This window comes from Melitaea cinxia, chromosome 19 (assembly GCF_905220565.1).
Source record: "Melitaea cinxia chromosome 19, ilMelCinx1.1, whole genome shotgun sequence".
Classification (NCBI taxonomy): domain Eukaryota; kingdom Metazoa; phylum Arthropoda; class Insecta; order Lepidoptera; family Nymphalidae; genus Melitaea; species Melitaea cinxia.
This window is the reverse complement of record NC_059412.1, coordinates 3,531,553-3,552,199: the sequence shown is the minus strand read 5'-3', so window position 1 is coordinate 3,552,199 and position 20,647 is coordinate 3,531,553. Positions and strand designations below refer to the sequence as shown.

Below are 20,647 nucleotides of genomic sequence, written 5' to 3'. Positions count from 1 at the left end.
GCGGTCTGTACTGTCACTACTCATTTTAGATAATTAACACGTTGACTGCCAGCCCGGTCACCGGTGACCGGACCTCGTCTTGTATCTACGCGCCGTGTTGGTCACCGGTGACCTCAAGACAGAACTGTTTTTGGGCAGAATTATTACGCCGGTGGCTACGTTTATCGTACATTTAGTGTATGCAAGTGACCGGAGCGGCGCTGTAGACTGTTACTACAGCGTGGTTTCGGCGTGTTTATGATATTGTGAGCAAGGGCGTCGCCAGCCGATGGCGCAGGGGGGGGGGGCAAGTTGACTTTACCTACTACAATTCATACTTTTCTCATTCTCTATGAATGAGAAAAGTAGGTATGAATTGTAGGTAAAGTCGACAGCCCATGAAGCTTTTCACTTGTACTACGAGCCTTACATCTACAGCGATTGTAATAACAACAGTATCTTAGTACTATATACATATATATTCTGTGACAGTACAGAGTCCAATGTGTAAAGCTACACGAGCACGAGCTCTTGACTATGCAATAAAAAACTTGTAAATAAGTTATAATAACATTTATTAGAAAAATAGAATAAAAAGGAGTTTGAATTTGAATAAGTATACAGCGTACAGCGTATTTTTTTTAAATTACCAGATTTTAATATTGGTCGTTGTTTGTTTATATTAGGTTAATTAAATCATAATTTTCGGGGATTCATTGTAAACTTCTCGACCACTTTATTATTAAAATCTTGTAAGTTTCCATGTATAAGTTTTCGGTGCACACTCATCATGGCCAAACCATTCAGGCGATTTTCACTCATAGTGCTTCTTAGCCAGGTTTTTAGTCTCCTGAGGCTGCTAAACGATCGCTCTACCGTACACGTCGTGCATGGAAGAGCGATCAAAATTTTCAAAGCATTTTCCGTGTCGGGAAAGAAGGTTTTTGCTTCTTTTAGGATATCAACAACGGTTTGATCTGTTGAGTTTGGTTTATTATGCCAGAATAGCTGCCAAAGCTTGACTTCAATTTTTATGTTTGGTAAATTATAAAACTGAGCGATAGTTTCACAAGTTTCTGTGAGATTTTCGACTGACATCGTTTGCATTTGTGCGGGGTGTAATTTAGATAAAGCAAATGATGGAGTATTTTCTTCAGCAAAGCGTGTCAAGCGATGTAATGACGGAGTCCAAGTATGGTATTATTAATGATCTTTTCGTGAATTCTGAAGGGCTTTCTGCTGGGTGATTGCTTCGATGACGTTGTTTCCCAACAATGCGCGGCATTGAAGTGATATCCTCCTCCAGGCCGACTTTCTCTGCAACAATAGTAGCATCCTTTATAATTTCATCTGTGACTCTTTCGGGATTATCACGGTGGCTCTTAAGCAATTGCAAAATGCATTTGACGTGTTGCGAGGCCTTAACCACATCCAAAGTTATGGATTGGAGTGCGTTGACAACAGGTTTCAACAAAGCAGAGTATTTAGCTATCAAAGTAATACAAAGTATAAACGAAATTTTGAAAGCAGCCGCATGGAGGGAAAGGCGTTTTTTCGAGTTGCAATGTTTCCTTCACGCGATAAGTTTTCTAAGGCTTCCAATATAACAGGAAAATTCTCCTTAAATACTCTGATAGTTTTATGTTTCTCACTCCATCTTGTTTCGCAGAGCCTGGCAATATTAGGTACCAATTTTCTTCTCAAAACAGATTCCCGAAAAAAATTAATAATATCTTTAGTGGTTCCCATGGTGTTTCGAATTTCAGGAAGAATATTGAGATCATTTATTACCAGATTCAGTTTATGGGACGAGCAATGAAAGAACAATGCTTTGGTATATTTTTTGCGCAGGATCGCTTGTACTCCACCGTCTTTTCCGGACATCGTCGAACAACCGTCAAATCCAAAACCAAGGCATTTATCAGCAGGATTAAGGTCTTCTTTTGTTAGAAACTCATCGATGCAATATGCAATAGATTTCGCATCCAGACCTTTCAGCTCAACAAATCCGACGAACATTTCTTGGACCTCATTGGCTTCCTCGTCAAAATATCGCAGCCCAATCGATAATTGTTCAGTACCGGAAATATCAGTTGTTTCGTCTGCTAACACACTATAAGCTTCTGCTTCTTTTACTTTTTTCACAATGTGTGCCTTAATAACATCTCCACAAATTGCGATAATTTCATTTTGAATATCAATCGATCGATAGCTTGCATTCTTTTTCCCATGTTCAAAGTGTTTCTTCAAAACTAAATCTCCCGCGTCAATTCGTAGCTTGTATAAGTCCTCGAGAATACCTTCGCCATAATGTTTTCCTCTCAGAGCTAAGTCGTGCGACCCGCAAAACGTAATACAGGAAATAATAGATGTTATAATTTTTCGGTTTTCTTCAATAATGCCCTGGGAGTATTTGTTGAGTTGTAAATCTACAGGCACACTTCAAAGAAATGATTTAGCGGCTTCCAGTCCCATCTTATGGAAGTGGGTTTCCATGTGCTTTTTGCAATGCTCGTGAATATCTTTGAACTTACAAAACGGCCTTATGATAAATGACCCTAATACGCCTCTAAAAGAATTTGGATTTGGCGGGAACAACGTACAATATTTACAAAAGGTATCTTTTTGGTGCCTGGAATAAGCCAACCATGGAGAGTACGTTTCCAACCATGAATAATTGAATTTCCTCTTTAAATGTTTAGCGTCTTCCGCAAAGTCATACGTCGCAGACGGAGACCAAGTGTTTTCAAGCAATTATTTCTTCATTTCAGTCGATAACATTGATGCTTGCCCAATAAATTTACCGATGTCATTTTCGTTGCAGTCATTTATCGAAGAGTCGGGAACTAAGTCCGGTTCTTTGGATGTGCTAGGTCTCGTCAGGTCACCCACGGAATCATCGCTGTCACTGCTTGCTCCCTTAGGTTTCTTTCTTTTTAAAACTGCAAAACAAAATATTTGAAATAGCTACAACTTCTTCTGGTCCGCAATTCACATTGAAAGCATAAATGCGCTTCAAGACGGCGGCAGGCTCGAGCCCGCGCAAGGACGAGCGTCAACGATATTTTTTATATCAACAGTCCTAGCTATTTCGGGCGGTTTAACTGCCGTGGTTATGCTTGCGCGGTCTCGGGCATCCTCGCTCGAGCACTTTAGAGCGGGCGCAACGACACGCACGCACCGGAATCTCAAGCATACGCGAGCCGACTGTGCTGAATCGGCACTGCCGATATTCATTCATACAATTTTCTACTTTAAGCTATGGTTATACGGTTCTATTTTCGATTGAGCCATTAAATTGAGCAATTTTCCTTTTGGTTTAAACTGACGACCCTTAAGAATCGGATATCGTGCCTAGAAACGGATTTTTTGCGATTTTAAAAACCAATGCAAAATCAGCATTTATAATCAAATCAATCGACGTTATTTTACGGACGGAAAATACGAAAGCTAAACGCAAGTGATACCCACCTAAAAACTTTCTGATGTCCATATTGATTATGTGGTCACAGCCTCACAGCAACTATTTAGATGTGATAATAGCGCACAAAACAAACGTAAAAGCGGGCAGTGGCAACGCTAACGCACGAATAAATGACAGACAGACGCTAAAACAAAGGCGGCTGTGCGGGGGGCGCGGGCGCCGCACAGTTACATGGTGCTTCCCCACTCCCCCTCTCCCGCTTCAACGATAGAGTAGAGCAGGCAGAGCGTAGTTGAGCCTACGGAATATTAGGAGTGGAGTTGGTGAATTCATTCGAGTTTCGACGTACGGAAATGATTGTTCAAGGCTTGAACTTCAAGCAAATCAACTCAAAGACTTAGGACTTTGGTTGCATTATATTTGGCAACTTTTTTAGAATCTTTTTAGACTCTGATCCTTCTCGGAAAGAGGCCTATGCCCAGTAGTGGGATATTACAGGCTGAAGCGAAATATTTTAGTATATAAGGAAAAAACAAGTAACTAGGTATTCTAAAATACAATTTAACGAAGCGATGCAACTTATTGAAATAAATGAAACAAAAATATGGTTCATTTGGACATTCTTTACAAAACGTCGCAACTTTCTTTGTTTTATTTTTGGCTAATTTTGAACCGTACATTGCCACACAGTTTTTGTAACATTCTGAACAAAATCGTCTAGTGTTTCTTACGTTACCCTCTTTTTTCTATAATTGATGTTTCAGTCTTCTTGGTCTATCTATTCTTTCGGGTTCTGTGGTCTCGTCTTTTCCTGCATCAACTAAATACTCCACTAACTCTCTTCTAAACTGTACTATACTTTCATTTTTTTTTATTTTCGTTATACATAATCCATGCATTAACAATAGCTGTATTCAATATAAGGTCTCTTCCTAATTTTTTACACCATTTAACGTAAGTAAATTGCACAAACAGCCTGAAACAAACAAAAATGTTGATAAGGTATTTTAATAGCTGTTATGTACAATAGCAAGTTTTTTAATATTCTGTAGTAGTAGGTAGGTCATAGGGATGTCGACTTTGCAAAAACATCGATGTTTTTTAAATTCGATAAATCAGAACGGTACATCAATGTCTTTCAATGTATCTGGTGAAAACATCGATGTTTTGTAGGCATCGAGTACTTTTTTAGGGTTCCGCACCCAATGTGTAAAAATGGAACGATATTACTAAGATTTCGCTGTCCGTTATCACCAGGTTCTATGTCGTGAACCGTGATATTTAGACAGTTGAAATTTTCACAGATTATGTATTTCTATTGCCGTTATAACAACAAATACTAAGAAATAGAATTCACAGGACACAGACCAGATAGACTACTTAACACAACTTTTCATGCAAACCATCACTAATTAAAACATTGTTTTATTAAAAAAAGTAAGAGCCAGTAAAGCCATACGAAAAATCTTTATTATAATTTAAGTAAGAACAAAATAAAATCATCTGCAATAATTTTGCTAAGTCTGTCATGTCCTATTGCCAGTGTTCTTTTAGGAGACTTTGCAAAAACAACAGTTTATTCAATCGTTTGCCTTTCAGTCTATATCGTTGTTGATTTACGACTTGTGCCGCTTTAGAAAATAAACGTTCAGATAGGACCGAAGTTCCTACCATGGTCAAGTATTTGTATGCAATTGAATAAAGTTTAGGAAGCTGAATCTTGAGATCATTCCAAATTTCTAAAGGGTTCTCATTTAATCTGCCTACTGGACTACGTAAATAAATAGATAGTTCATCTGAAATAGAATCGTCAGATTTCACCGTTTTCCAGCTCTTGTGGACTAATTTGTAGTGATCTTCCCACAGAGAAGACTGATCTGACGAACCAGATTCCGCGGGCTCATTTTGTACTCTACTTTTAATCATTTCCTTGATTTTTGAAATAGCCGTGGAGCAAGCGAGTCCGTGAAATGCATTTTCAAACCTGGAGTCCAAAATTGTGGCTATAGCAAGAGAAGTTACTCTTTCTATAAAACCCATTCTCTTGTCAATCTCTTTCAGGATCAATGACTGCAATTCTTGGGCAAGAGACTCTTCGACTTTAAGAGGTTTAATTTTTAAAAGAAGACAATGGATAAGTGGTATTACTTTGCTGCTAGTGCAGTAATTATCACCTGACACTTCCTTAGTTGCCGTTTCAATCGGTTGCAAAATTTGTAAAACCGAAGAAAAAATAGATAACGCCCCGTATTCATGGTAAACATTTGTTTAGCAACAGTTGCTAAACATTGTTGGTGAGCGGCGAGAATGTTGCTAGCAACTATGTTTAAATCAATACAGGTTGTCCACACGCCAGTCTGCGTTAAAATGTTGCCCGAGGAGGTAGTGTTGTTGTGTTCTCTGTATCAGATGTATAGAATCTCTAATAAAAAAAAGAGAAAAAGATGGTGGATTCGAAATTATCTTTTGCAAAGAGAAAATTTGATGAGTGACCTCAGAATGACAGACGGATCATTTTGTAACTTTACGAGAATGTCGAAAAGTGATTTCGAACATCTTCTAGAAATGATTGGTCCATCAATAGCCAAAAGGGAAACAAATATTCGTCAGCCAGTTTCACCTCAAACGAGGCTGGCTATTACATTACGGTATCTTGCAACTGGAGATTCATACAGTTCTCTTTCATACACATTCAGAGTATCAAAACAATTGATTAGCAAAATTATACCAGATGTATGTCAAGAACTAATTAACTCACTAGCAGGATATGTCAAGGTACAAGAACACTATTTGTGTAATCAAGTATTTTATTAATTAAAAAACACAAAAAAAAAAAACAGTGTATGCTATTGCGTTGATTCATCACTGAGATAGTTAACTAAGTTTAGTATAGCCGAATCTTCTGTTTCGTCTCGTAATGCATCTAGTCTATTTGTTTCGTGTCTCTCAATTTCCCTTATTTCAGTTTCCTGAACATTATTTGGTGTTGATGATGGATGAGAAGATGCCGTTTGATATCCATATGTATTATATCGTCCCATTTTTAATTCATACAGTATATTATTAATATGGTACTTTGCCTGTGTCACGGCTTGGTCATCTTTAACACTTCTTAATTCAGCAGCAATATATTCACCATATATATCAAATGGATCCTTCTTCTCCCTTTCATCCATCTTTTTTTTAGCACTTTTCAAAACCTCTAATATTTCATTTGATTCATCTGTCTTATTTCTTTTCCTCGAAGATGTAGATGTTGTAGCATTCGGCCTTGGTGATTGAGATGGCTCTGACTCCATACCACTTTCAAGTGCATTGTTTTCATCTACCTGTAAATTATTATCTTATTATATATTTATTTATTTTTTAGGTTCCAAGTTCGGAACAAGAATGGAAACAAATAAGTCGTGAATTCGAAATACGATGGAATTTTCCACATTGCATTGGGGCCATTGATGGGAAACACGTTATGATTGTGGCGCCAAATAATTCTGGAAGTGAATACTACAATTATAAAAATCAGTTCAGCATGGTACTTATGGCAATTGCAGATGGCAATTACAACTTTATTTACGCAAATTATGGAGCTAAGGGTCGGTCGTCCGACAGTGGAATATTTCAAGAAACACCGTTTTATAATGCATTGTTAGAAAACTCACTTAAACTGCCACGGCCTGAACCAATAACACAAGGCGGAACAGAAATGCCGTATGTAATTGTAGGTGACAGTGCTTTCGCGCTAACGGAGAACATCATGAAACCATATCCTGGCATTCATGAACGTGGGAACAAAAAGCGTATATTCAATTACAGACTATCAAGAGCTAGGAGGATTATAGAAAATGTTTTTGGCATTTTATGTGTGGTGTTCCGTGTATTCACTAAACCTATTCCGTTAAAACCAGCCAATTGTGAACTCGTGGTAATTGCTTGTGTATATTTACATAACTTCTTAAGACGTAACTCAGTTTCCAGATCCATATATACACCTCCACAAACTTTTGATTTTGAAGACTCTGAAGGTAACCTATTAGAAGGTTCTTGGCGAAGGGAACTAAGTTCGTTTCCTATGATTGATTTGCAAAGACGGGGCAGGCCTGCATCACAATCAGCTCTTTGTATTAGAGAACAGTTTGCCGATTACTTTATAACTCCAGAGGGAAGAGTTCCATGGCAAAATAATGTAGCGTAATTGTAATAATTTTACAGACAATAGTATAAAACAATTATACAGATTGAAATATTATATATTATATCAAATACAGATTGAAAGTGTCAACACGTAATTTAGATAGTGGTGTTTAATGTTTAAATTTAAATTAATTTTAATAAGATTTACTGCTTATTTGATGCATATTCTATAAGATTGCACCCTGTTACGTAAAATAATAATTCGTAACGTATAATAATTGTTATAATTTAGAAATATGTTTATATATTATATCAGTATATATTTTATATTAATTTCTACACGGTTATAATACTACTGTGTCTATTTATGTAAGGATATTTATTTTGTATGTATTAATATGTATGTTTATTTATTATTCAATCTATTAAACACTATTATTATTCATCTTAGAATCTTCATATTGTACACTTCCTATCCGTCGCTACTATATCGTGTCCTGTGCCCTAGGGTTATCTGGAAGAAATCGCTCTTCAGCGATAAGATCGCCTTTGTACATCTGTGGTTATAGTTACTACTCTGTTTCTTTGTATTTTGGTGTACAATAAAGAATATTATTATTATTATATACAAAAACAAATTACTGTTTTATTCATAGTATCCGTTTCACCAGAAGTAGTTGCACCACATAACAAAAATTCCAATGGCTCGTAATAAATCCATTTACATTTTTCTATTGCGCCGCTGCCTGTAGTTTTTTTTTGCCGACATCTTTTTTTTCTCTCTAGTAAATTGAGTACGCAGTACATGTATTTTAGTTTCTACGTCTTTTTTGGGTATATTTAGGACTTGAGAAATTTCTTCGAATGCATCGTTCTTTTTGTTTCTATCTTTGTATTGTTTTATAGAACAATCCCATAATAATGGTTTTGATTGAAATAATTCTATTAATTGCATTATTTTATCATTGCTCCACACTACTGCCATGTTTATAAACTGTTGCAAACTCGTCCACACACGTCAACAATTGTCGCTAAACTGATGTTTACGCTTGTCGGGCGAGAGCTTGTCAACATGATGCTGTCAACTCTGCAACACGCAGTGTTGCCAGCAACATGTTGATAGCAACTCCGCAACACGTTGATTCAACTTTGTTGCTCAACAAATGTTTCCCATGAATACGGGGCATAATTCTGACGCAGTTAGCATTGGTGGTGCATTTTTATGACGAATGATTATATTATTGAGGACGCTGCGAAGCTCCAAAAATCGCTCGATCATATAATACGTACTGTTCCATTTCGTTGGAACCTCTTGTATCCATTTAGTTTCTTTCTTGGTTGCTTCAGGTAACCCTTTCAGACCTGATGCCAAACTTAAAGGTATTTTAAAGTGAAAGTTAGTATTTCCGAATAATTTGGATGATTATGCTAGTGAAAAAATATAGGAAAGTGGAAAATTGGTTTTCCAGGATGCTCACAATTGTGAGGGTTCGGGCCAAGTGTTAGTACCCTCGCAATTTGTGAGGGTAATTAATAAAACCATTTAATTTAGAAATATGAACATTTATTGTCATAAAAACAGTCTCAAAATTATCAATAAATGAAGACTTTTATTTATTTCACATTTAAACAGTCTTTTTCTTAGACGTAATTAAAAAAATTAAGATTTTTTAATAATTAGGAAGAATTATCTCAGTCTTAGTCATCGTAATATTTGTAATGTTTTTGGACGTAATTTAAATCACATTTTTTATTTAAATAAAATTAATGAAAAATAAAAATGGACAATAACTATTTTTCATTATGAAATTTGAAAAAACAATGGCTATCTTTGGTATTGCAGAGATAAACGTCGCTCTTTCTGCATCTAACTTATGACCGACTGCAACCCTTCACTCTGCAACATCGTGGCGCTTTTATGCCATCCACAATTGGCCAGTGATTGTAGCCATCGAGTCTTTTGTCCACTGTTGGTATTGTAGCGGGTTTATATTGTGATGTTTCAGGCATCTGAGTCAATCATCGGTAGGATCACGTTGCCTCTTCCTAGTTGTCCCACCCAGCAAAAAATCAGACACAGCCGGTTTAAAATCCAAGAAATCCATGTATTTCTCGCTTTTTTTTGATAGTGATGCTTTACGATATTCATACCATGAGTTAACAAGTGACATATCGAAGAGATGCATGAATACTTTCACTGTCCACTTCCGTGATTTGTGCCAACATCTGTATGCTTCCATCATCTGATCACTGACATCTACCCCACCCATGTTCTCGTTGTACTTTTTAACGATGTTAGGACATTGGACATAGATATAGCTTTTACTTATTTTATCCCATCGCTCTACGTCTACCACAGGCTGACTACCAAGACATGTGGAAGCCATCAACACCGATTTACTATCTTTCCATTTAACTACAGACACGTTTCTTCCTGCGTTCACTATTTCCTCATAGTCACCTCGCTTCATTTGTGAATCCTTCGTGAATGTGTATCCCTTGAACCTATTGGTTATCAGTGTTCCAGTCCCATCGATTTCCTCAGCAATCGACCTCTCCATCAGTGGAATGGTCGTGAAGTACTAGTCAAAATATATAAAACTACCTTTCGGCAATGTAGATATCAATCTTAGTACAACAGATGGGCCTAAACCAAGTGAAGTGTCAGGGAAGGACGTAGTGTTACCTTGATTAAACTCAAAATCCATAATCAAGCCTCTTGACGATGTAATCACAAAGTTTTTCAGCCCCAATGGTCGGGGCTTTCCAGGAACAACTTGTTTGACTGGGCATTTGCCGAGAAATGGGACCATTTGTTCATCAATGGAATACGTACCATGATTCCTTGGCAATTCTAAGCATCTGTTACGAACTGAGTCAATCAGTGGGTGAACAATCCAAAGCCGATTTCGACTTTGTTCGTGAGCTGGAACAGCTGCCTTGTCAACTGTATGTAAATTGGTCCTAATCAGAAAGAACCTGTCCCTTGTTAATGCCTCTGTTATATATGGCAACCTGAAACGCTGAAGCCACGCCATCTTGATCCTGGGATATTTCATACAGCCAAGAATACCATTAACACCGAAGAACTTTTTTATTTCAGCTGCAGTAATTGGATGTTTTAGAGTCTCATTCTTTGTTGTTTGGTAGTATATATTGGTATACAGCGCGACCTCTCAAAAATGTCTTCTGGAAAATATTTTTCAAAGTATTCTGACGGCGACATTACCTTGAAATATTAATACATATAATTAAAAAAGTAGGTACGGTACATACATTAACCAGATTTCTAAATAAAATGCAATATGCATACCTCTTCCTCAATTAAAGTAACTGATGGGATGGGTTTCCCACGAAATTTCCGTTTGGTCCAGGTATTTCTAGTAGCTGGTGTTGCCACAAGAGGAATCCTAAAATCTTCCTCCTGGTCTTCATCAGAGAGACTATCAGGCTCTTCCCCTGGCGGCACCCAATTTTCATCTTCATCCGAGTTTTCTCCGAAGTCCGAGTCATTTATGGTAGCCAAAATAGCGTCATCGTCAAATGCTAAATTTTTTCTACTCATGGCTACCTAAATAATGGCTAAAAATACCTAAAATAAAGAAAAAAACTGATTTTTATTTGTATGTGAAATACCTACAGAATTTGAAGTTTAGACTGAACTCTCACGTTTGTGAGACGGCGGCGTTTTGGCGTAACCAAAATCAATGAAACGAATTCATCTTTTCATTATTCTTATCATCACTAGCTATTTTGGACTCATTCTATATACAATAAAATAATAACAACTACGAATAATACTTACCAGAATAAAAACAAAAATCCTCAAGACGGCAGGTCCCGACACGCTCACCTCGCGCGGCCTCGGACGCGAACTGAGAGAAAAAGACAACTAGTGTCGCCGCGAAAAAAATTGTAGGTATAATGGACTACACTCACAGTTGTGCGGGATCGTCCCCGTTCGCTTACCATTTCTTATTAAGTCTATAGAAAATCAAAAATTTGCACTCACGAAAGTGAGTGCTGGGTCTGAAAGGGGTAATTCGATACTGGCTACATTGCTTTGTTTAAACCAAGTTACTATCTCTTTTAGTTTGGTTATCAAGTTTCGCAGATTAGTACACTGCTGTATAGCATTTTGTGACAAAGTAACATACCATGTGTTGTATAAAACATGGTATATGCTTTTTTCCAAAAGCTAAACCTACAGCTTTTACCATGTTAGCTGCGTTATCAGTGACTACAGCCGAAACTTTGTCACTATCTATATCCTATTTAGCACAAGTTTCCAGCAGCATTTCAGCTATGTGTTCTAAAGTATGGTGTTCGATTGACTTGTACACTCCAAGAGTGATTGAAAAAAGATAATTACCTTCACCGAAGTGTGCTGTTACTCCTAAAAAACGTACCATGGTCATTGTTTTAGACCACATGTCAGTAGTATTCAATATTTGACAATTTAGATTTTATGACTGTCGATAATGCTGCGTATTTATCACCAACCCATCGGATCAACGTTGTTTTACTCGGGAGTTTATAATGTGGTGCAAGAACTTTAGTCAAGCTGCGAAAGCCTTTCATTTTCAACAATATTAAATCGTTGATTATCTTTACACATCATGTATATTAGGGCGTTGTTAATTCTTAATGTTTTATCACCTCTCTCTGAAAAAGCGTTAATTTCTTCAAAACATGACACAATTGACTTCTGACATTTTGGAGCTGGAGGGATAGAAACATATGCATCGTCTTTTGAAGGCTCACATTTTTTATCGGCATTTCTAGTCGATTCCATTTCCTTATGCCAGCAGAGCTCGTTGATGTTGACGGTAGTGGATCAGAGCCATTGGGGACTAATTGTATAGTTTTCTTAATTATTTATTTCTTAATTATTATTTGAAATTTCATTATTAAACTCTTGAAAAGCAGCCTTATTTATATTTTTTAAATGACCAATCAAATTAGTTGTATTGCCACAAGATTTAATTAATTTTTGACAGAGTCTACATTTTGCAGAGTTATTATTTCCTTCAGTTTTATCGTAAAACCTCCATACATCACTCTTCTTAGAAGGTGCCATCGTACGTGTTGTCAGACTGAAATAAAAATAGTTCATTTATTATAATAGTTACAATCGATAAATTCATCAATCAAAAATGTCACATCACTTTCAAATAACACAAACAAATTTAATAACATAAAACTTTGGTAACAAATTACAGAATGATAGACTAATAAGGTGATGAAAATAGTTCATTCATTAAAGTAGTTACAATCGTTAAATTCATCAATCAAAAATTCACATCTCTATGAAATAACACAAATAAATTTAATAACATAAATCTTTGGTAACAAATTACAGAATGATAGACTAATAAGATAATGAAAATAGTTCATTCATTAAAGTAGTTATAATCGATAAATTCTTCAAACATATCAAATCGCTATCAAAACACACAAATAAATTTAATGCCTCATTACAGAATGATTCAGACTAATATGATGATGAATAGATTCCTTGATTTTATCAATTAATATACCCATTAATAATATACACATTCTTTTATTAGTGAATATAGCCAATATAGGTATACAATTTAGCGGATGAGTTTGCTAGCTAAATGTCACGATGTATATTAATTTGAGGAATGGGATATGTATCACCTATAGTGATGTCACTAAGCTGACGGAAGTCTATTACGATTCGCCATTTCTTTTCCCCGGAAGCATCTAGTTTCTTGGGTACCACCCAGATCGGTGCAGACCATGGTGATTTGGACGGTTCGATTATGCCTTGGTCTAGCATTGACTCTTATTTGTTTCTGGACTTCGGCTATATGGATTTCGGGAAAACGATAGGACTTTACGTGGATGAGATTTTCAGATGTAGTTTTGATGGAATGTTTTATAGCGTCAGTGTGAGTTAATTTTTCACCGGGAAGGTGAAATATATCTGAGTAATCAGAACACAAGTTAAAAAGAGCGTCAATCTCTTCTGAATTTAGGTGTGACACTCTTAGATGATTAAGGACTTCTTTAGTGCGTTTATAGAAATCATGGTGCTTAATATTATTAATGGGATATTGAGTTATAGGATCATGGGATATAGTAGGAGATTGAAGAGTGTCGATTGGGATTAGAGTTATATTTAAGTTGGAATTTAGAGAAATAGGGGATTCCGAGGTGTTCAATACAGAGACTACTTTACTTTTACTAAGCAATTAGCGATGAGAATATCCTTTATTTGAGTCTGATCTAAAATCAATCCTTCTTTGATTTCTGGATTAGAAACAGAGCATTCAATTATCATTTCGGATCGAGCAGGGATTGAGTATGTTGGTTCATGAAATTGTAACTTGATTTCTGATTTATTTATTCTTAGAAGATTATGAGTGTAGTCAATGTTGCATCCAAAAGAGTTTAGCATGTCAGTTCCAATTATGCTATCATACGGGAGATCAATTTCGTTTATGACATGAAATTTATGGCTTACAAATTTGCAAGGCGAATCGGTGATTTGTAATTTTAAAATAAAATGGCCTAGTGTTTTAGTTGAACTTTTAACGGGATCCTATGCCTTTTAGACTTATTTTTTCTTTAATTAACTTGGGATGTTTCTCTATGCATGATGATTTAAGGATACTGACTGCGGATCCAGAGTCTATTAATAAAGATAATGGAGTCTGTGACACTGAAGAGTAGACAAGGATATGTGGAAGCAAGACTTTCAGGGTTGGTAGTTATTTCGTAGATTTTGTTATTAATGTGGATTGATTTATTGGGATTAGTCTTAAATTCAAAGTCCTTAGTACAGGAATCTTTGGATTTAGTATTTGATTTAGTGGATTTAGTATTGAGTTTAGTCGATTTAGTATGTGATACAGTGGATACAGCGGATACAGTGGGTACAGTTGATACAGCGGATACAGTGGATACAGCGGATACAGCGGATACAGCGGGTACAGCGGATACAGTGGATTCAGTGGATACAGCGGATTTACGATTTGGTTTAACGAGGAGTTCGGAGTCACGGAAAACGGTGCCAGGTTTTGTATGGGATCTCGCACGACACCTATACGAGACGTCTACGAGTTTTTTGAATGGTTATAGTCAACTTCGTCGTGACCGTAATCGTCATCTTTCGCAATATTTGTTTCAACGTTTATTCGTGGTTTTGTGTAAGACGAAGGGTCACTGTTACGAAACCGGTTGTTGTTGAACTCCCGTTTTCGACAAACGTCTATCGAATGTCCTGGCGATTTACAGTACCTACATATTAATTGAGCCCTATTAAAAGGTTTAACGTTAGGAGTTTGACTATTTTCAGCGAAAGACTTTTTATACGGTTGGGCGTGATTTTTACTCTATTTTATTATTGAGTATGAGTTTGTGATCTCCTATATATATTCTGTTGGATTGTCTCTTCACATACAGCTATGTTAATGGCTTCATTCAAGGTCGAAGGTGATTTAAATCTTACAATCATATATATAGATATTTGAGGTTTGAGACCCATTATAAAGTGATGGAGAGCAAGGTCTTCCATGGCGGCTGTGCGCTCAGGTATCTCAATGGCTTTGTGATTTGATATCGAAATTTCGGTAAGAAGTTGTGAAAGGCAAGTTTCTATTTTAAGTGCAAACTGGCCTACGGTGAGCGACCTCTGCCTGCTTTCTTGTAGCTCCGTTAGGAGGTGAGAATAATGCTTACGTTCACCAAATTGAGTCTTTAAAAATTCTTTAAGTTGTTCCCATTTATCGAATTCTTTAATAGAACAGGCAAGTTGCGCCCTACCTTCTAACTGACTTAGTATATATTTTACAAGAATCGGCTTTTGAGCTTCCGACGCTAATTCTATGTCGTTGTCACAATCATTATAAAAGAATTTAATGTTTCTCGGTTGCCATTATAAGGTTTAATAAACTTGAATAACACATTAAGATCCATTGTGATTTTAAGTTTTTTAGAGGTAATTATAGGTGAATTTACGAATTTCTTATCTAAAGATTCGTAACTCTGTGACTTATGCATAAGCAAAATTCGAGACAGTAAATACAATGAGATACAATTACTATTAAATTAAATATGTATTACTTACAGGCACAAGACGTGGGCGAAAGCGATACGGTGCACCTGCATGTCTAGACGGCGAGAGGCTAACGTTGCGGATTTCACGCGGGGACGATGGCGCAGTGGTTATCGGGCTCAGTAGGTTTCAACGGGTCCAGTGAGGTTTAATATAAGGACTCGGCGTAATTAGTAGAATTGGTAATGAGGCTACTCGGACGGCGCAATCTGCAGCACTCTGTGATATTCTACGGCCTTCTGTGGTACTCTGTAGCTCGTAGGATGTAGTAGAGACAGCGGAAACAGCGGGTGCGTCGTTGCAACACGGAGACAGTGGATGATTACAACTTACACATGATTTAAGTACACAGTTTCTTGCAGATTTTTTTTTTCTCAGGATACAGTGAAAAGATAACTTTATCGGCACAAAATTAATCACTTCACTCAAGTTTTTCAGTTTTTTATTTCACGGAGACGGACCCGAGGACATTTTATATCCCTTTACGCTGCCACCAATGTTACACGGGTTCCGAATAAACAGTTTTAAAAAAAAGATTTTTTAATAGGATAGGGTTAGTTTTTAATAGGATGCGGTAGTGGGTGTAAAAAGAATAGGGGTAGTGAAGAAAGCAGGAAAAACAAAAGTAAGATGACTGAGTTATTGAATTTAAACGAATTCTTATAAATTTTAAAAACTTGTATTGTTATTGAGTGACTAGTCTATTTTTATAATTTTTATAACCAATTGTGTGTTAAAACAAAGAGGTTATGAGTTATTGAAGTTTCTTATATTGTAGATTGTGGCCTAATCGTATGGTTATTAAGTAAACAAATTATATAGCGGTGGTCAAAGTCACTCGGAGAAGTTAATATTGGTAAAAAATTTGGAAGAAGTGAAGGTTGGGGGGGGGGGGCGAGGATGAGATTATGAGTGGGTTAAGTAAAGAATATGAAAGGAGTGCGTATGGTGAAAACCGCACAGAGATAGGATGAGGGCAAAAGGAGTTACAGATTTTTAAAGATTTCTGTGGAATTATTGTGACACACTTAGTTTTGCGGTCGCCCGGCGAAATGCGTTTTAGAAGAAAATTTGTAAAAAATCCAGTTTTTATCGTAAAATTCTTAAACAAGCACTATTATAACGAGCACTGATTGCACTATTGTTATATGTAATAATAAAAGGGTCTTCTCGATCTGGTTTCAAAGTTATTGAGCTCAGTGCTATATGGGGGGATATTTAATAAATTTAAAACCGGTTGGTTTTCCACTATTAATTAATAAAAACTTAAAAAAATTTGTTTAGCCACGTGGCCCGAGGCGGGACGGTTCTAATGATATACACCACCAGGGTGTACATTATGAAACGGTGAAAGTAGCCGGAATGGTGACCACATGGCAACTGAAGAAAAAGGTCCAAAACTGTAGCTAAATGTGTCGAAAAAATCCGCTCGATTCTTCTCGCTGAGCACTATATGTTGATGTAATAAAAAGTTTAGGTCGTCGCGACTAAACGCGCGCCAAACGCAGTTAAAGTTTTTTAATAGGTGATTTCGCCCGCCTTCGCAGGGAAAAACGGGTGGAACGCACTGAGTTTTTCACTGATCTGCACAAAAGTTATATCACCGTGTAGGGGGCGATGACCCGAATCTTATGGTATATGAAACAGTTACATAAGTCAGAACAAGAACAAGTTACATAAGTTAAGAACTGAGTCCACAATCGAATTTAAAAAGATTTTTCACTTCACGGAATAGCGATTTGTTTGTGAAAAAACACGTTTTTGGCCGTGAAAATTCAAGTTTTCCACGTACACAAAATCCAAGACCACCACCGTGAAGCTCGCGTCAGCGCACAACTTTTGATATGATCTATGGATTTTTAGCGCGTAAAGAGCCGTTTTTGCAATTTTTCGGTGCGGAGCGACGCGGAAACGCTGTTAACGGGGCGAGCGTTCGCTGCAGAAGTGCAGACTAGGTGTGATATGTTGAAGTCCTTTTTCAAAAAGTTTTTTTTACTTCTGTCATTTTGAAGGTTTTGTTATTTCTTGCAACATATCCTTTAGCCTGCGCTCATACCAACTCAATGGATTGAGCTCACAGTGGCATGGAGGCAGACATAAAACAAATATCCCATGCTGCGCTGCCATCTCGTCTACAACATACTTATCGCAATTTTCTTGTTTGTGCTGCCGTACAATGTGTATAAGAGTAACTTTAACCATTGTTGCTTCGAATGAAATATTTTTGCTCGTTAGCCACTCTTGTATTTTAGGTTTAGTCGAAGACATTTTAGGCAGCGATTCTAGTTTCCTGGAGTGGTAGGGGGCATTATCCATCACTACTCAACGGAATCGGCATTCATCTCTTGATGATAATCTTCTTTATTTTTTATTTTTTTGCTTCAAATAATAATTTTCCTTCCCTTCGACACTCTAATTTTTCCAAGGTATCGCTGGCGCCATAAAATAATGTTCTGTCTGTCAATTAAAATGTTTTGTCTTAATTTTGTGACATATTTGAAATTTAAATGTTTCATAACATATCTTAATGTACTCCAAGAAAAACTGGTTAAGTCTGGGTCTTCATTGACAACCTTAAGAATCTGTAAAGTAATAAAAAAAAGTTTATGAGTAAGGAAGTCTACGCAATCTAATACTTTGGTTTTACAAAGAATATTATGGTGTACACAGAATACAGTGTAGTAGAAGGAATAAAGTTTAAGTTACCTTTAAAATGGTGGGTGACTCATTTGCATAAAAAAAAATAAATGATATACTTTTCGCCTTATAGCGGCAAAAGTAAAATCGTCTAATTTATTTTTGAAATTGTGTTTCGGTCCACGTTTCTCGGGAGACTTAAATTGTTCATTTTCTTTGTATCCTTTTAACACACTGTAAACTCACAGGTCACACCGATTCTCAAAATGTCAGCTGTTTTCGAAACACATTCTTTGTTTTCGTGAGCCTCAATAAGTAATAGTGAAGCAGCTTTCTCTTCAAATACGTGTTTGTAGACGTTTTATATCATAAGTTTTTCGGTAACGCTTAAAGCATTCCGAGGTCTCTTCTTTCTTGGAGGCAAGCTTTGGCTTGACGTGCTTGGTTGAGTATCCATATCGTTTGTACGAAACAATTTAGCAACAAATGAACACAACAATTACCACAAACACAACGTAACGAAAAACTTAACAAAAACAATAAATAAACAGCGTGAGCGCAGAAAAACATTTGTGCTATCAGACCAGAGGTTAGAAGCCGAATTACAAACAAAATGACGACCGATGCGCGCGGCGTTGATCGGTGTTGACACTAGTCATCGCGCCGCGCTTTGTAATAAGCCGTCAAAAAACTGATTGTAGTTACATACTACTTATATCAGAGCACTTTTATACAATTTTATTGTAAAATAGAAATAATATTCTTTTCTAATTTGAAATGATTAACTTTTCAAACTCATTGTTCATTCATCTGATTGAACGAGAACTGAACGCATCACTATTACTTTATTTATTACTTAGCTTTATTATTACTTAGCCACTGTCAACTGGCTTCGTCTAATTAGTATACATATATACGAATTTAGGTGTGCTGGCTTTCTCTCACTAAAATATTCTCCATGGATAGATAGTTTTCTTATTACGACTTCGCAAATTGCGCATATGTTAAAAACATCTTGAGAGGGAAAACTCAGTCTACCTTTATTTCTTGCAAGGATTAATTTATGGAAATCATGTTCTTCTTTCGACAGTAAACTATAGAGATACTTCACGTTTTAATATTTTTGCAATTACAGTGCTACCAGCTTTTATAACCTTTTTTTAAACCATCGTTTTCCGCAACATTCAGAGTGTTGTGAGTTCTGCCGTATCTCTATTTTACGGAGAAAGTCTAGTGAAACTAATTCTTGGTCTATTGGGTACTCTTGTTCTTCATCTCATGAAGATATCTTGGTAGAATAAGTAATGATTGTAATAGCTGTACAATTTAGAATGGCAATATCTTCTAACGGGACACAGTTCTCAGTGGATAAGCATTTTAATTCAAGATAGCAAAGCAGTTTTCTATACGCACCTTTTAACCGGCACTCATTTGGGTTGTCATTATACCCACCTTGCATCCTAATAGATGAAAATATAAGTTCTAAGTGATCTTGGCTAATCTTGTAAACTGGAATGTAAAGAAGTCTTTTTTAACTTTCTATCAATTTGTAATAAATAGTTTTCAATATATCTACCAAAGTAATCCCCAAAAATCCTCTTTTTCATTTTCACCAAGCACTGGTTTGATATATCGAGTTATTAAATAAGTCGCACGGCCGATTCAACTTTGAGATTTAATACTTGCTGTAATGATTTTTTTTTTTTTTTTTTTTTTTTACATTATTTTTTTTTTTTTATAAAAAAAAAAACCTGTTTATTCAATTTTTCTTATGTTTTGTAGGTCTATGAAAGATTGAATCTTGGTTAACGTCTGATTTAAACTCATCCAGTAGGTCCTAGAACAAAAAATACAACATAAAATTATGTTTGCAAGCAAACGAAAAAAACCCGACTTCAATTATATCCACAAGTAATACAACGTAGGTAGACAAAAACTTAGTCAAGTAATAATTATCAAAGATTACTCCAAAAGTTGGCCATCTTCCATGGCTCCATGGCTGTGACGCTGCGTTGGCGTAGCGGTCACAGCCATGGATTGTACCTGTTGCGCTGGCGGTTGCGAGTTCGATCCCCGCACATGACTAACATTTGTATTGGCCATACAGGTGTTTGCCGTGGTCTGGGTTTTTGTGCAGTCCTAGTGGGTCTCCCCACCGTGCCTCAGAGAGCACGTTAAACCGTCGGTCCCGATTGTTATCATGTAGACCTGATAGCAATCGTTACTCATAGTAGGGAATATATCCGCCAACCTGCATTTGGAGCAGCGTGGTGGATTAAGCTCTGGTCCTTTTCCTACATAGGGAAAGAGGCCTATGCCCAGTAGTGGGATATTACAGGCTGAAGCGATAGACTCCAAAAGTTGTACTGAGATCTCGATGAAATTTAAAC

General features: G+C 36.6%; 2 protein-coding genes across 2 annotated transcripts; both read right to left on the bottom strand.

The window, feature by feature from the left end:
• Positions 1-1,132: 1,132 nt before the first annotated feature.
• On the bottom strand, positions 1,133-3,472 carry LOC123663080. The gene is made up of 4 exons (XM_045597819.1): positions 3,451-3,472; positions 2,784-2,921; positions 1,557-2,408; positions 1,133-1,467 (listed from the first exon to the last, which is right to left on the bottom strand). The coding sequence occupies exons 1-4, from the start codon at positions 3,470-3,472 to the stop codon at positions 1,133-1,135; spliced, it is 1,347 nt and encodes a 448-aa protein (XP_045453775.1).
• Positions 3,473-6,192: 2,720 nt separating this feature from the next.
• Positions 6,193-7,211, bottom strand: LOC123662904. The gene is made up of 2 exons (XM_045597681.1): positions 7,063-7,211; positions 6,193-6,732 (listed from the first exon to the last, which is right to left on the bottom strand). Exon 2 carries the CDS (start codon positions 6,700-6,702, stop codon positions 6,250-6,252), a length of 453 nt encoding a protein of 150 aa, XP_045453637.1. The 5' UTR covers positions 6,703-6,732; positions 7,063-7,211; the 3' UTR covers positions 6,193-6,249.
• Between the last annotated feature and the right edge of the window lie 13,436 nt (positions 7,212-20,647).